At 48.5% G+C, this 17,859-nt stretch overlaps 1 protein-coding gene across 2 annotated transcripts in view; it reads right to left on the bottom strand.

Moving 5' to 3' along the window:
- Nucleotides 1–42: 42 nt before the first annotated feature.
- cdc42ep1a (CDC42 effector protein (Rho GTPase binding) 1a) overlaps nucleotides 43–17,859 on the bottom strand; it is a 24,126-nt gene continuing 6,309 nt past the window's right edge. For both annotated transcript variants that reach the window (XM_080747944.1, XM_080747945.1), the window contains exons 3-4: nucleotides 14,177–15,256; nucleotides 43–2,013 (exon numbers count right to left, since the gene is read on the bottom strand). In XM_080747944.1, coding sequence (XP_080604070.1) covers nucleotides 1,286–2,013; nucleotides 14,177–14,657 — 1,209 coding nt within the window. In that variant the 5' untranslated portion in view covers nucleotides 14,658–15,256 and the 3' untranslated portion in view covers nucleotides 43–1,285. The remainder of the gene's footprint in view (nucleotides 2,014–14,176; nucleotides 15,257–17,859) is intronic.

Below are 17,859 nucleotides of genomic sequence, written 5' to 3'. Positions count from 1 at the left end.
ATTGCAAAGTGGTGTAAATAAAAAAACTCTTGCTAATTAAAAATGTCTTTATTGTAAATTCATATCATTATACAATATCATTGGTATTGACCGCAGCATGTTGTAGGTAATTCTGTACTGCATGTGCTCTTGAGTACACATAATTTTTAAGGAGGTCAGTCACTTCACTTATAGTTGTATAAAAGGAAATATATGAAAAAGCAACATGGAAGTCAATGTGTCCATGGGTTATCTATATAAAAGGACTTGTAGAATATAATATACATGGACACTCATATGGTCCAAGATTGAATTATACAAATATTACTTGTCACGCCCCCTCTGCCAGCAATTTACTCATATCATTTCAATTTCATATCTATAGAAACACATTTCAATGGTGGATGTTAGTTTGTTTTTATTACAGTCTTACTTCAACAAAACCCATTCTGAGATTCCAGATCCCACATTTATTCTCAATCTTTCATTTTTTTCTTTATTAGAGCTTCTGCGAGCAGCAGCTTTTGAGCCTGAGAGGACAGTCAAAGTCATAATGTTTGGGTCTCTTTATCGTATATTAAAAAGCCTTTACTCCCATACCCCTCTAACGTGAACGGTGTTGATTGTCTTTGTCTGTAGTGTATTCCTGAGTGTTACGCTGGCAGGACTTTGTAGTGACACTGAAAGGCTGAGACAATTTGGGCGGCCCTTTCGTTTGCCCCCAACTTCCTGTCTGAGCTTCAAATAGTCACAGGAAGTTGCCTTTTTGTCTTGCCTGGGAGAGGAAGTCGATGCAGAGTGTAAATGATATAGCGAGTGATGGGTTTCATAACTTCTGGGTGGAGTGGTGTTATTAGTGTCCTTAGCACATGCAGGTCTCTTTGTGTGTCCTGGCCACTTTCACTATCCTGTCACTTTCTGTGCATCTGCTGCTTTCTTTGTTTCAGTCCGGTTTTCATAAATCACAACCCTTTAAATAAAGTGAACGTCTCCACACCCTCTGCCTCATTCCATCAGCTTGGGAACACGCAGCAACTATTGTATTTTCCGTGTACTCATTCACATACATTCAACAACAGCCTCACATTCAAAAAAATAAGTCTTTGGAAGCTGGATTATATAGGAGTGCCTCCATGGAATATTCAGAGTATTGACATCAAGACCTGAAGGTTTTCAAGGTCAGCCTCCTAACAGAGCCAGCCTCAATTACCGTAGAATGCATTTAAGACAGTTGACTTGGGGTGGAATTAATTCACACAACATAATAAGCAAATGTGGCTGTAAAAACGGCTCAGATCCCCTCAGTTCAGACTTTGATTTCCTCTTCATCGTCCACATAACTGTAGGACATCTTCTTCGCCATCTCGTCGATAATCACCACCTCTGAATCCATCCTGTTCTGCCCCTTCGAGAGGCCGTGAAGCCTCTCGCTCTCCGTGGCCTTGCCCGGCGTCCCCATCCTCTCCCTGCCGGGAGAGCCCATGACGAGGTCGGGGACCGGCCCTTGAAGGGGGTGACCCCCTCCGTTAGTGTCCGCCATCTTCCCCACCTCCTCCTCCTCCTCCTCCCACTCTGCCCCGTACGGGCTCTTCCTGCTGCCGCAGTCCTCCCTGAGCAGGGAGTCCACGTATGAGATGGTGGCCGAGTCCATCTCGGAGCCCTCGTTGGTCAGCCCGCACGCCGACCCCGCCTCCTCCACTTCCCAGGCATGGCAGGCCCCGCCCGACTGGCCGTCGGGGCCGTCAATAAGGCCAAACACCTCGCTCATGAGAGAGGGGCCGAGGTCGAAGGTGAAGGTGAAGGTGTCCAGGGAGGTGAGGGAGGGCAGGGAGTCAGAGTGCGCCGCCGTCGTGCTGGCGGCGACGTGGTCAGAGGTCACCATCGGAGTGGAGCAGGTGGACAAGATGGCGTCGGTGGCGTCGGTCAGTGACCCGCGGTGGACGTCGGGAGAACGGGAGGTGGAGACGGTGATGGACGGCTGCTGGCGCTCTGAGCGGGAGAGGCGGGGCAGAGTGACGAAGCCAGATTCCAGACCTGAGGAGAACAGCATACAATATAACATTTGCAGTATTAGTATACGGCATAGGCATTTGAATTTCACCTTTTCGTGTTGTGTACACCATTGACTTCAGTTAGTCCTTGGACCCCCCATGTAGGTCCCCGGGGACCTAATTGTCATACCTAATTTAGAAATTGATTCATAGTGGTGGCACTGAAATGCATTTCTTGAAGTGAAAGGAATTATAGGTTAATGTATTCCTCATTCGCCTGGGAATTTGAACACCACTGCTATACATTATGAAATAATATAATAGTAATTTTCTTGATCCTCAGGTGAAGTTTGTTTAGTTTTTTTTCAGTTGCAAAAAATAGGATATTGATAGAAATGTAATGTGATGTAAAAATAGAAAATGATGATAATTCATTGATAGAAATTAATGTTTTTATTTGTCCAAGTAATTACCCTTCATTATAAAGATGGTTAAAAAAATACCAAATATAGTCAATGTAGAATAGATGATAGGTCAGTGTAGTATAGGCAGATCTTATCGTGGAGGTGTTACAGGGGCGTCAATTGGGTATGGCAGGGGTATGCAGCTGCCATACCCTGGGTCCAGGGGGAAAATAAAAGTTTATTTTAAATATAAATCTATCCGTCTATCTGCGCTGGTTATTATGTTGTTAAATTACAATAAAATAACTACAAATGCAAAATGTAACAAAATGGTCACTTTAACAAGGTATAATTATATTCTCCACACTTGTATTCTCCCCATCTTTACAAAATGGTATATTCCCAGGTTCCGCAGGTCAGCTGCACAGGTGCAATGCATTATTGTTAATTGTGGTAAAAAACTATGTGTAAAAAACTGTCAAAAGTCTTTTTTTTTTCAGATGTGCTGCGAGGCGTTGTGAGCATGTAGGTCGGCTATTTTCACAATAGAACCGTGTTATCCAAAATGTAATGCCTATTTTCCATGAGGACTCCCATCTTTGCCATAACCTAGCTTTTGCTGAACTGACGCCACTGAGGTGTTATGATCTAAATGAAAACAATAGACCGTTTGTCAGCCTTCTGATTGGTCCCTGAGACTCCCTGACTGGTCAACCAGAAAAAACATTCACTTTTTGCTATCGGGGGTGGAGTTTGTGCAGTGGAGAATGTTGCTTCAGCCTTTCAAAAACTGTCTGCACTGCGCGACACGGCAATCGCCCGGTACGGCCGCGGTAGGTGATAGCGATCACGCTCATCATAATGAATAAGCTTCAACAAACTAGTTCACATGGACCTTATCAATGGTCTAACTAGTTACGATTGGGTACATATATTTTAAATGGGCAGAATTACGATTATGTGAGGAGAACAGATTATAGTTCTCCTCTTCCTACCCAAGATGCAATGCGCTTTCTATTTCTATACTATTCTCTCTCTGATCCAGAGGATTAAACTAATTAAAACATATATTTTCGGGGGGAAACTACTGTTTATTGTCATACCTCCAGACAAGGTCCCCCTATGGGATAACCAGCGCCATCTGGCGCTGCAACAGAGTAAAACTCATAAGCTCCCTTACGAGAAATATCATTTGTCGGTAGGGCTGTCAATCACAAACGAGGGCGCCGCCCCCGAGTGTATAAAAGCCCTGCGGGCTATCATAACTTCCTCTTCCGCACCTCTGCTTACCTGCAACTAGAGTGTCGCGAACTCAGCCATATAAGTATATTTTTCTGTAAAGTTTAGCCTAAGCGTTGACTAGGAAGTCGGCCACTGGCCTTTATAGATTATTCTCCTGTACGTTTCTACTTCTATTCTTCCTAACAGTTCGGTCTTTTTCTTCACTTTCGCTTTGAGTCTTTACTTCTTCTCTGTACGTTCTGCCACGTGTCTCCCTGCCTTAGCTTAGCTTCGCTTAGCTTCGGTTAGCTCACGATGGCAGCTCGTCGACCTACAGTTAGCAGCCTGCTAGCTAGGGTACCGAAGAAGTGCGGCCTTCCCAGCTGCAAAGGCCTCATCGCCAATGAAGATACTCATCCGTTCTGCATTGTCTGCATGGGGGTAGGACACGCCTTGGCCTCTCTGTCCCCTCCGGCCCCGGCCACGGGGGTGAACTGTGCTGAATGCCTCCAGTACGATGTTCCAGCCCTCGAGGCACGATGTGAGATCGCTGCCGCAGGCTACGGCCTTCACACCACGGTCTCCGCCGGAACCCTCCCAGACACCTCTCCTCGTGTGCCGGACAGCGCTGTACGCCACAGCGCTGCTTCTCGCCACGTGGTTAGGCCTCCAGCGGCCTCGCCCTCAGCTAGCTTCGGTAGCCCCGTTGCTAGCGGGTCTGCGGCCCCTGTTTCCACTGCTGTTTCTCCGACGGGCTCGACTGGTGCCGTGCCCAAGAAGAGAACATGCAAGACCGCCCACGTTGTTTCTCCGCCAGCTGCAACATGGACCGTCCCCCCCAAGGAATTCCACCCTCTAGTCGTGACATTCCTCTCTCCTTCTCCGTCCCCCAGCTACGGGCTATGCGGCCACCTAGCCCCGTCTCCTGGCATGCTAGCGACGGAGACGAACCGGAGCTAGAGGACTGCGACATGGAGGAGTTGGACACGGAGGGTGAGTACTCGGAGGAGGACGAGTCCTCTTTCCCCTCCGGACAGGGCGGAGGCGCGGCCAGGGTGGTTCCTCATGCCGAGGCTTCCATCTCCGCCGCGTCCTCCCAAGCCCCTTCTGCCTCTCTCCCCCCTTCCATGCCGGCTGGGGCGAGAGGGGCAGCGGCGCAAGACCCAGACTCCATCCCCATGGACGAGCTCTCGGTGCTGGAACGCGCCACCATCCGTTGTGGCCTGGAGCTGCCACTCGGAGACGCGCCACTTGGACCACGGGCTAGGATTCCCCTCCTTGGCCAGGATGTGGATTCCTCTCCCCCGCTTCGGATGGAAAAGCTCCCACTGGTCCCAGGCTTTGCAGAGGCCCTGCATTCAACCTGGACTACACACAAGGACCCCCCCAAGCTCCCCTTCCTGGTCGATTGCCGCGACGCAGAGAAGGCGGGAATCCCCTTGTGCCCTCCCATGGACAAGCTGATGGCCCAGTCCCTGGTAGGGAGCCTCAAGCCTAGCCATGAGCGGACCGGTCCTGGAGGCCGTCCTCCCCTCAATCTGGCCGTGGGTAAGAAGCCTCCTGGGTTTGCCATAGCCTTTGATGACAAGCAGTCTTCAAGGGTGAGGAACTCTTACAGATCGTCCGCGCTGGCAGCCAGGACGATGAACGCCACCCAGCTGCTGCTTTTCTCCACCAGGCGCCTCCTCAGCGAGATGCGGGAGGTGCCTGACGTGTTGGTGGAGGAAATGGACAAGTCGCTGCGCATGCTGATGGACCTGAATGTCCACGCAATCGAGTGGCTTGGACACGGCATGGATTATTGCATCCAGGCGGAACGTGCCAGGTGGCTGGACAAGGTAAAGTGTCCTGGCAGTTCCGGAGAGGAGACCGAGAAGGTCCTGCAAGACCTCCCCGGCCACCCTTCCTCCCTCATGGGCGGTGGACTGGAGCTTCTCCGCCAGGAGGTGGCGGATAAGAAGATCACTCTGGAGCTCCTGGGAGCCACGACGGACCCCCAGGTACCCAGAAAGGAAAAGAGACAGGGACGGAGCAAGGCCCCTGGTCAGGCTGACAGGGGGCGCTCTACCTCCAAACAGGGGAAACAGAACAATCCCCCTAGGACCCCCTCTTCTTCCTCCGCGGGACCCCCTCACACTGCAGCGGGGGCTCAGGCCCGCTCTCAATCCCGCCACCCTCCCAGGCACGGGATACCGGCCAGCTCCCACAAAGCCCGTGGGAAGCCGCCGCGAAAGTGACACTGGACTCTGGCGGGGTCCCCCTGAAATTTCAGGGGACCCCCCCTTGCAAGCGCAGACGTTTGGACAATACGAACAATTTTTCTTATGCCAAGAAATCAATGTTTATTCCTCCTCTGTGCTCTCCTCCAGTGCCTGTAATAAAAAGTGTGTTGATAAAACAATGCCTGTTTATTTCAAACCCACCTGCTTTACTACAGACGACCCCATTTTGCATGAATTTAACCAGTGTAGAGAAGTCCAGGCTGGAATTTCTTTCCACTCAGAAAATATCGCTTCCTCCAGTCATGCAGACAGGTTACAAGCAGAATATTTCTCTTTGCAAAATGTTCCCAGACAAGCTAATTCCTATTCACAGTGGTATGGTCTCACTAGTGTGCAATACCCCTCTGTCTCCACCGAGCGGCACTGTTATGCCGACTCTAGTTCAGGACAGGAGTTTGGTCTTAGCGTCAGGGAAGAAGCCAACACATATCACCCAGGGTCGGCCTCGTCTTCCCGCAAGGAAGCATATAAAGGCCTTAGCACAGGTTATAGACGTAAATACAATTCCCCGAGCCGGGGATTATGTTACTTATGCGATGAACCCTGTCCCCCGGGCTCCACGTTGTGTGTCGCATGTATTATTAACAAGCGAGGCTTCTTGGAGGTCACGTGTTCGTCTCCCACCGGATACGGAAATAAGCGCACCGGAAACGGAAACGCTCTTTCCGCCGGTGACTCCGCGCCTTCCGGCCCGGCGTCTAGCGGATACGGATACGTGCCCGGATACGGAACCTTTCCCTCCCGGCCCAGTAGTTCCGCTCAGGCGGTACAACCCCAAGGCTTCTCCGTTGCTCAGCAACACGTTAGCACAGTGTGCAGAGCAATGGAGACGTTGCAATCCGAATCACTGGGTGTTTCGGACGGTGACACGGGGTTACAGACTACAGTTCGCGAAAAAACCCTCCCTATCCAGCAAGGTTATTTATACTCGAGCCCGCGGCTTGAAGGCCGATGCCTTGAGGGAGGAGATAAGCTCACTATTGCGCAAGGGCGCTATAGTGGAGTTATCACGCGACCAGAGCCGTTTAGGCTTCTGGAGCCGTTATTTTCTGGTTCAGAAAAAAGGAGGGGGGCTGCGTCCGATTATGGACTTACGTGCTCTGAACAAGCACTTGAAAAAGTTCAAATTCAGGATGCTGACGTCAGAGTCACTGATGAAATCAGTGAGACAGGGGGATTTCCACTGTTCAGTGGATCTGAAGGACGCTTATCAGCACATCCTCATTTATCCCCCACACAGGAAGTTCCTGCGGTTCGCCTTCGAGGGGCGCCTGTACGAGTACACGGTCCTCCCTTTCGGTCTTTCTCTGAGCCCTCGGGTTTTCGTGAAAGTGACCGAGGCAGCCATTGCTCCACTGAGGCATCAGGGAGTCAGGCTGGCGAACTACATAGACGATTGGATGATTTCCGCCGCCTCCTGCTCAGAAGCGGCGCGCCATACCAATCTGGTGTTGTCACACCTGAAGGCCTTGGGTTTCAACGTCAACTTTGGCAAAAGCATGTTGTTACCCTCCCAGCAGATTTCCTTTATAGGAATATCTCTGGACTCGGCCACCATGTCCGCTCGCCTCTCCCCGGAGAGGGTGGACAGGTTTCTGACTTGTCTCGGCTCCTTCCGACTGAACCAGGTGGTCAGGTACAAGGAGTGCATGAAGTTGACTGGGCTGATGGCTTCAGCAGTGCAACTTCTGCGTCTGGGCAGGTTTCATATGAGACCTTTCCAGCGGTGGTCACTGGCGCTCAGGATTCCTTCCCTGCAAGGGTACAGGAAGGTGACAGTCAGCCAGGTCTGCATGGACGCTCTGGTCCCATGGAGGGACCAGGCGTTGTTGACAAGTGGGGTCTCCATGGGCGAAGTGGTGTCACGCAAGGTGATCACCACAGACGCCAGCCGCTCAGGGTGGGGCGCCACCCACGAGGGGCGCTCAGCCAGGGGTCTTTGGACCCGGGCCATGTTGGAGTACCACATCAACTATCTGGAGTTAATGGCGATCTACTTGGCGCTCAAGCATTTCGAACCATTTCTCCTGGGTTGCCATGTCCTGGTCAGGACGGACAACACGGCGGCCCTGTATTATCTCAACAAACAGGGCGGCCTCTCCTCGCGTACGCTGGATCAGCTGGCGCGCGAGATGACCCTCTGGTGCTTGCCTCGGTTGAGGTCCATCAGAGCCTCCCATGTCCCGGGCCTTCAGAACGGCGGCGCCGATCTGTTGTCCAGGGGGGAGCCTCGTTACGAGGATTGGTCTCTCCACCCTGCGGTGGTGAGGCAGATTTTCTCCAGGTTCGGTCGACCGCGAGTCGATCTCTTTGCCTCCCAGGAGAACGCGAAGTGTCCCCTTTACTTTTCAGTGAGGGGACCTTCTCCTCTGGGGATGGACGCGTTTGCTTACGAATGGCCACAAGGTCTTCTCTACGCGTTTCCACCCCTGGAACTGATTCTTCCCACTCTGGAGAGGATCAGATGTTCCAACCAGGAGGTTCTTCTGGTGACACCATCCAGGGGAGTGTGGAGGTCTCTGATCACCCCACTGCTCTCTCGACCCCCTTGGCGGCTTCCCTTGCTCAGGGATCTGCTGCGCCAGGCAGGGGACGAGATCTTCCATCCAGACCCACGGGGCCTAGACCTGTGGGTTTGGCCCGTGAGAGGGAGAACCTGCTTGCAGCAGGCTTCTCACCGATGGTTGTAGCCACTATTCAGAGTGCTAGAGCCCCCTCTACTAGGGCTGTGTATGATGGAAGGTGGAATGCCTTTTTGGACTGGTGTGAGCTACAGGAGCCACCTGTGGTGGCTCATATAGCTTCGGCCCAGAGGGTGTTAGATTTCCTGCAGGACCGCCTGGACCTTGGTCTGGCGTTCTCTACACTGAGGGGTTATTTAGCGGCTATTGATGCCTGCCACCTGGGGGTGGCAGGTAAAGGCCTTTCTAAAATCCCTGAGGTGGTCCAGTTCATGCATGGTGTGGACCATTTGAGACCTGTGACCAGAGCCTTGTTTCCTGTTTGGGATCTACAAGTGGTTCTTGAGGGCCTTTGCAAGGCACCCTTTGAACCGATTGGGAGGACCTCTTTGAAACATTTAAGTTTCAAAACAGCTCTTTTGCTTGCCTTGTCTACGGCTAAGCGTGTGAGCGACCTTCGTGCGCTCTCTGTGAGCCCTGATTGTATGAGGTTTCTCAATAATGACTCCAAGGTTCTTCTAAAACCTCATTTGAATTTTATTCCTAAGAACCGGGTGGTCCCGAAGGAACCTGTTGTTTTGACGGCTTTCCATCCTCCTCCGTTTGCATCAGAGGAGGATAGGCGTCTTCATTGTCTTTGTCCAGTCAGGGCCCTGAAGGCCTACTGTGATAGGACGGTGGACAGCAGGTCTACTTCTCAGCTTTTCGTGGTCATGAATGCCCGTCAACGGAAAGCGGTGTCCAAGCCCACTCTGTCGAGATGGCTTGTGGATGCTATTAGGTTGGCTTACACCCGGTCTGGGTCTGAAGTGCCGGAAGCACTTAAGGCCCACAGTACTAGGGGTGTGTCTACCTCTTGGGCTTTTGGGCCGTCCACCTTTGCGACCTACTATCACCTGGACGTTGCGCCTTCTGCTATGGCGCATACGGTTCTGGGTGCTGCTGCCCTTCCTACTATGTAGTGGGGCGGCTCTCTCCCCTTCCTGAGATAGCATGCTGCTGTCTCTAGGATACGTGGGGGGACCCTGAGTTTTTCCCTTATATTATTGCAATTTTATAAGGTGGACCTGTGTCTGCCCTTAGTGCATAAGGCAGGCCTCGGTCTGTCAGGGTCTTTTTCTGTCTGAACACGCCCAGGCCCTGTGGGTCTGGGTCGGATCAGTCCTGAAAGGGGTCACGTCGGTTGACAGGACCTCCTTTCCGGGTGTGGTCGGTGTGCACGACAGTCTTGTCGGTTCATGACTTCTCGGGGAGTATATGGGTCCCATAGGGGGACCTTGTCTGGAGGTATGACAATAAACGTATAGGTTCCGAACGGAACCATGTTTATTTAATACCGGAGGACAAGGTCCCCCGAATAAAGCCCCTCGGTTCGCTAGTTGCGGGCGCAGAGGTGCGGCTTTAGAGGAAGTTATGATAGCCCGCAGGGCTTTTATACACTCGGGGGCGGCGCCCTCGTTTGTGATTGACAGCCCTACCGACAAATGATATTTCTCGTACGGGAGCTTATGAGTTTTACTCTGTTGCAGCGCCAGATGGCGCTGGTTATCCCATAGGGGGACCTTGTCCTCCGGTATTAAATAAACATGGTTCCGTTCGGAACCTATACGTTTTGCTATGTAATTACTGTACCCTTTTCTTCCCTTTTTATTAATATCACGTAGATGTGTTTTTTTTGGTACTTTATATAGCTGTAATGAGGCTATGAACAAAAAAAAATCCCATCCACTTCCACTATAAAATAATCTGCAATAGTGATTCTGTCCCACTGGGATTAAACAAATTAAAACATATATTTTCGGGGAAATCCCCTGTTTTGCAATGTAACTACTGTACCTTTGTCTTCCCTTTTTATTAATATCACCTAGATGTTTTTCCTTTGGTACTTTATATAGCTGTAATGAGGCTATGAAAACATAAAAAAATCCCATTCACTGCCACTATAAAAACAATCTGCCCAGGGAAAATGTCCCATCATAGTAACAGGGCAGAATGGGGCGGGATTTGAAAACTAGTCTATTGTGATGCATGGAGGCCTAACCTTTGGTTTTCATGTAAAGTTTAATTTGCTGTTGACAAATTGGTTTCAGACTCACAGTTTTAGACTTTTCTATCTTGAAACAGTGCATCATAGGATTGCATTCCTTGCACTGCCCGTGACATTCCAGCAGAGGACAGCATAAAGCCATCTGGCTCTGGAGCAACCATTCCATTTAGATATGACCAAAAACTTTTCCAGAGCTACTACTACTAAATGCAAATAGAGAAAAAGCAATATAGTCCTCATACATTTCTTTTCCCCAGAAGAAAACATAATGGGGAACTGTCAGTGAGTTCGGGAGAAAAATATGGATGAGGAGATCTGATTCAGGAGGGTGAGAGAAATGAGCCTGATTTCTACTTTGTGCGATGGAACATAAATGTAGCCATCGTTCTCAAAGTGGGGTCCCCACCAAACACTAATGCGATTAGACGCACTGTGAACTTGTAGCTCTGCTATTTTTTACAAATCATCCCAGATGGGGTTGCCTAACACAAAGTATTATCAGATGGGCGAGTCCATGGCTAAATACATATCAATTTGGCCGTCCTTGACATGAACAATTTTAAAGAAGCATTAAAAGACAACTTTGTTTTTTTTACAACAAGGGTTCATATTTTAGATTGTAATTAGAGAAAAGAAAAAGTGAGTGTTAAAATGTTTTCATTTGCTTCGTTCTATTGTTTTATCGCGTTTACCATGCTAAAATGTGGGGCATGCGCACGCATGGGGGCATGCGTACAAGTGGCTAAATATGTCTTTTTAGACACAATAAGCCAGAGGTTTCTTTATTGCTATTTACAGTAACACTTCTTGCCCCCATAAGTCACATCCAACCATGAAAGATTGCGTTGTATCTTGGGAATGGGCTTATTCTGTGTAAAATGACATATTTAGCCACTTGTACGCATGCCCCCAACCACTGAAATAAGAATCTCTAAAACAATAGAAAGAAGCAAATGAAATCATTTTAACACTCATCTTTTATATTCTTTAATTACAATCTAAAATTTGACCCTTGTTGTAAAAAACTAAAGTTGTCCTTTAAGCCATAATAGGGATTTGAGATGTGAGGCTGTGTGAGCTCCAGAGTCCTCTCGTTCTATCTGTGGCATGTATTCATTCTCACATACTGCTGCCCTCATGACCCTGCAGACGCCTGCCACAGAATGTTTGTAAAGTGGTTACTAATGGTTTCAAGCGGCACACCGCCATGTCGGACAAAGTGAAGATTAAAAGGTGAGATTCAACTGTTGTTGCAATTTCAATAACTGTTTTACACGCTTATTGCGACCACCATGAGGCCGATTCTTGCAAAACACAGTTTTGGACACTGCTCCTACAGATGTGGCCCTAAAATCACGCAAAGTGGTATAGTATCTCTACAGTCATGGCATCAAAATGCATCTGTCCCATCTAGTGCCATCATCTGGACAATTTTTTAAAAACACATTTTTGGACACTGCTCCTACAGATTTTGCCCTAAAATCAAGCAAAGCGGTACACAGTATCTCTACAGTCATGTCATCAAGATGGATCTGTCCCATTTCCCATATTCCCTCCTGATTGGCTACCATTGCCTTCTAAAGTTTGTGTATGCGACCTGGCGGTCGCTTATCTCCCGATTTAGGGAGTCTTACTGGTATAGTATTATCTGGACCAAATACTTTTTGTTGAGTTGGACATAGATGCTGAAATGTTCAAATTATTCCTCCTCTCCTCGTGTCCATCATACTCACTGGTACTCACTCCCCAAACATTCCATGACAAGCTTATCTTTATTTAGCCAACTAACTTTGTCAGTTATTTATTTAGTTTAGCCTCATTAGAGGGCAAAGGCAATAGATAAGACATGCATAATGCCAGTGGGTCAGAGGGTAAATTAACTTTATCACTGTAAAAGTAAGCTGTGCCCTTACTTGAAAGGTTTGCAACATTAATAGTAATGTTACGCACTCTTACACAACACGACAATAAGGATAAACGGAGAGAGCCTGTACAGACACAGCCATATAACCAATGGCTGATTTGTACGGTTTTTGGTATGTATGGTTTGCATGGTTTCTATGTTTAAATGTACTGTAGTTAACAACTATGTAATTCAGCCATGAACACATTCACACACACACACGCACGCACGCACGCACGCACGCACGCACGCACGCACGCACACACACACACACACACACACACACACACACACACACACACACACACACACACACACACACACACACACACACACACACACAGACGGGAAGGTCAGCCACAATGAGCCACAAGTGTGGTATTTGTGCTCAGGCATGTGCACACATAGACATCAAAGGGGGCTTGAGCCATCACTGAAGAGCCATCACTCTATGCCATCACTGAAGGCCCCATTAAGAGAATTGCCTTGTCCAAACTCTCCTGAACTTGAATGTGGCATCTTATGTTGAAGGAATTGCCCTCTCTGTGTCGAAATCCATGCCGTTACGCCACATCTCCCGTATTGACTTGATTATGTTAGTTCAGTGTGGTGTCACGCACCGAATATAGCCGACGTCCAAGCGTCAACTGCAGCGCGACGCGTTGTGAGCTTGGAGGTCTTCTATTTTTGATATTTCCACCAAAAAGCCCTTTTAGAAATTTCAGCCCCTGCCTCACCAACATTCTCTGCACGTCCCTGTTCATGCTGGTCAGTCTCTCACATACAGTGTGGTTGTGTCTGTCTGGACGTGCCTCTGTTATCACAGGGTGTTTGACAGAGTGTGAGTGGTGCTGGTCCTGAGCCAAGGTGATTCATAAGGACAGCTGAGGTTAACTCTGTGTAAATCACTGTGATGAAGGCCAGCCAGCAGCATGTGGGCTGCTTAGTCACTCGCCTAAATAACATGGCTATCTCAGGATGCTCTCACAGGGTGCAAGATAAAGTGGAATGATGTGTTATATTACGTATACTGAGCCTGAGCCATAAATGCTCAGCGCAAAACTCAAGTGAGAAGCCAGTTGAGAAGCACACATTATTATGCTTTGTAGATCATCTCAAAGTGGGGTCCGGGTACGGGGACCCCCAGGTTAATATAGTTATAAGAACAGTTAAACCACTAAACCTACAGTATATACATCAGTTTTTCTTTCTTTTCTTCTCCTTTTTTTTTACGATCACAAATGTTTTGTGCCAGGGTCCCTGGCACACAAATAGTTTCAGATGGGGTTCCACGGCCGCATATTTAATCTGGGCGGGGGGGTTCTTGATATGAAAATGTTTGAGAACCACAACTGTCAGATGAAAGCTGGTTGTCACTGCATTTCTACAGGCTGCTACAGCTTATGTGTTGTTGTTGTTTTACTTATCAGGGGTCAAGGGTTACGTTTTGCTTTGTGTCGTTTTAAATAAGTATCATGTGTGCCATGGATGTGCGTCTTTGGATGTGGATTTAAGTGGGACATTGTGTGTGTGTGTGTGTGTGTGTGTGTGTCTGTGTGTGTGTGTGTGTGTGTGTGTGTGTGTGTGTGTGTGTGTGTGTGTGTGTGTGTGTGCGTGTGCGTGCGTGCGTGCGTGTGTGCGTGCATGCGTGTGTGTGTCTGAACCTACCATAAGAGCACTTGCTCTCCCCCACTGACGAGCACGGCGAGCTGGGGAAGAGCACCTTGGTGGTGGGACTCCCGTTGGTCAGGTCCACGTCCAGCCTGGGGAGGGAGATGGCGTTCTTGATGATGGGGGAGACGGGAGGGGGCGGCGGGGACAGATCCTTGGCCCCGACCCTCGGACTACTACTGCTGTCCGAGGTCTTCCTCACGTGACGGAGCGTCCGCTGGAAGAACGCCCCGATCTTGTTGTCGGGCGCGGCGTTGGAGTCGGCGTCCCCGCTCCCGTTGTTGGCCGTGCCGCCGTGGTTGCTGAGGAAGGACGTGTCCCCGAACACGTCGCCGCCGCGGCCCACGTGCATCGTGTGGCGGAAGTCGCCCAGCGGAGGGCTGATCATGTCCGCCGTGAGGTCGGCTTTGAAGCGCCGCTTGCTGGGGGAGTGGGAGACCAGGCCTTTCAGCCCCGACAGCTTTCCCTGGAGGTTCATGGTCACGACGGGCGAAAAGGTCTGAGAACGTGGCTATGTCTCTCAAAAATCTACCTTGAATGATAAACCTTTAATGTCTCTTCTGTGAGGTACATGCATGAAGCTTTTTTCACTCCCTGTAGTTTATGACAAAGTCCTTTGCAATGGCCTCACAGAGGTTTTGTCTCCAAATTATGGACCCAAAAAACCTATACAGTATTCTTACTACAGTATATTTTGAAGGAAAAAAAAGAAAAGAAAAAAAGAAAAATCCAAGATCCAAGTTCACAAAAACTCAATTTTAAGAGCCAGTAAGGTTCATGGGGTTCACTCCAGCAGCAGCTACTTCAGTTGGAAGTATTACGGCTGCTATCATGGGCAGGCTGATTTCAATCCCACTTTTTGTAGTTTGCCATTACCCATAACCGGCTGAATTAAGCGAAGATAAAATACAGAAGGCAGTGCAGCTCTGTTTTCCAGTAAAATGTCGGGCTAGTTTGAAGTGTGGTCAGGGAGCCTGGTTCGCCCCAGTTGTTTCGGGCTTTGGCTTTGTCGACTCCAACTCAGAAATAGGTCCAAGTCCAGCTGCAAACAGTTCTGTGGTCGCTCCCTGGAACCATCTATTGAAAGGGGAAATGTATATTATTTATCTTAAAATGTTGACAGGGATGGTGTTTACTTTTAAGGGCTATTCAGTAAAAGTGTGTCGAGTATGTTGTGAATGTTCTATGATAGGAATTTATCCATGAGGCCTGAGGGAGATTTGCCTCAGTGAGACAAGTGACATTTCTCTATTTTCAATATTTTGGTTATAAAGTAACCATGTTTTGTTGTCGTTTTTGTCTGAGAAGGGTATAGGTCTGTCTGTCTGCTGGTTCTCAAAACTTCTGCGTACCAAAGTCCATTGGCCTGGAACCATCTAAATTTAGAGTACACTAGCTCCCCTGTCACTGTACTCTGGAGCAACAAACTTATGTCTGCTTCATGTCTTATTAAATAAGGGTGGATTCTCAGGGTATTTTCTGTCTCCACTACTTTTTCCAGCGTCTGGCTATGATATGAGGGTTGCTTAAAGTTGGTTTCCCATTTCGCTGAAAGGTTTTTATCAGGGTTTAAAAGCAGGCCGGAGACATTCATTCAACAAGCGCAGACTGTGTTTACAAACACACGAGTATGCTTAGAGAGATAAAAAAAAAAGAACAAAAGGTACATGTATTTTTAGCCACAGAAATACGTGAAATGATAAGAAAACTCCTTTCGCCAGTCTTTATTTCTACCAGTCTGCTACTACCCTGGGAGCCGACGACAAAGGACAAATAATGAGCCCTTTCTCCTTTGTTATTCTTCAGGAGGAGAGTAATGGATATCCTGCTCTGAAATATTTTGATAGCATAATGGCAGCGCTGATGAGAACCTCTTGTTCTCTTTAAAACATTTCCACCGACTGTAACGGCTAACTGTCGGTATAGGCCTCCCACGCAAACGCACAGAGACCCTGATCCGGCTTCATTAATGACCTACTGTGGTCCGTGAGACGGAGGTTGCGTCAGAACTAAGGCAGCCCCTTCTAATTTGCCGCTGACCGCAGTCCCAGACCTCTGCTCTCTTTCTGCCTGTCTTCCCCGGGATGTCTGGCTGGATTTTTAAGCACGAGCAGCTGGGAGGTATGGAGCCTTGAGAGGAAACACACCTCATACACTGAGGCAGGGACATGCTGGACCCCTGATTCAGCCCGGGAAAAATAGTTGGAGAGGCCCTCATTGCGCGCTACAGAGAGAGAGATCTCTCTAAAGCACTGCTGCTACTCAAAGATTTGCCATTTCAGATCATGACAAGTGACAAGCCAGTGGGCCAATTACATGAGTTATATTTCGTCGTTGTCGGGTGGAAACCTTGTATGTCCAAAACCATTTGTTTTGTATTTATCATTTAAAAAATGATTTAAACTAGTGAAAACAGCCGATCTAAAAGCACACAACGCCTCGCACTGCGAGGCGTTGTGTGCTTGTAGATCTGCTGTTTTCACTACTTTTGTGCGACGGCCTTGTATGATGAAGCAGGGCTTTGCTTTGCGAAATAATTTACACATTTGAAACTTGGAGATACGAGGTTTCTGCCCGACAGTGACTATTTACTTTATTGGCCGCCCCCCAAAACGAAGGCCGACATTTTATTTTTAATTTTTTCCTAATGGCCAGCCTGGACGGCCGGGAATGAACCGGCCGTTCGGGAGATGTCCCGCTTTTCCCAATGGCCAGCACGTCCCTGCACTAAGGAGAGCCCTATCAGACGGCTCTCAAAGGGACACTGGGCCCTTGTATGCCGAGGTGTGATGTTGAAGTGGGGATGGTGTTTGGCCTGAAGGGATCATATACACGAGTTGTCATAAAAAAAAGAAAACACACATGGTATAATAGTGAGAGAACTCTGTCATGCAAACCCCCCCAAAGCTCAAAACAGCAGTAGAACTCTGAAAACAATTCTTGAATGCTTTTACTAAATAGTGGAGGGTTCATTAAAATGTACGGTTATAATAAGCCTTAATGTTTAAATTAAGATTTACACATTTACACAGAAAGATCACAGCAGCACAAGGTGCAATAAAAATAATAGTTTTGCAACAGTCTGCAAGCGTTTCTTTAGTTTTTCACTTCTTTAGCGTCTGCACAACTTTGGGTTTTGAATGTACATGTCCTTCCTCCCATTATTTGTTTAAATGTCATGTGCTAAGACCTTTAAAACACACACACTTTATTGCCTTAAGTCTCAGACACCACCATAGACCATTCATGATGTCAATAGTCTGTCTGACAGCAACGAGAACAAACAGGAAATGTTTCCTGTGATGGTGTAGCGCTTAAAGATACCAATCTCTGGACCCACATGCTCCACTGGCCTGAGATCAAGACCCTTCTCTTCTTCACCTCCGCTATGCTCTCTCTTAAAGCTTTACGGATTCCAGTCAGAATAGAAAGGGGGGGGAATGAGAGAACGAAAAAGAAACGGGGGGAAAGCAGACAGACTGTCATCATTTTGTATTCTTTTTAAAGGGATTGAAATCGGGGAACATGAGAGGCATTGGCGATGTCCAGACATCACAGGGCTCTCGCCAGATATAACACACCACCAGCTGGAATCACACGGATGCACAACTACACAGTGTTTAGTCCAACTAGCAGATCTACAAGCTCACAACGAGGCGCGAAAGTCCAAATGGCTGATC

The sequence above is a fragment of the Nannobrachium achirus genome, assembly GCF_963921795.1.
Source record: "Nannobrachium achirus genome assembly, chromosome: 18".
In the NCBI taxonomy this organism is placed as follows: domain Eukaryota; kingdom Metazoa; phylum Chordata; class Actinopteri; order Myctophiformes; family Myctophidae; genus Nannobrachium; species Nannobrachium achirus.
The sequence above is the reverse complement of the archived record's forward strand: the minus strand, read 5'-3'. Positions and strand labels throughout refer to the sequence as shown.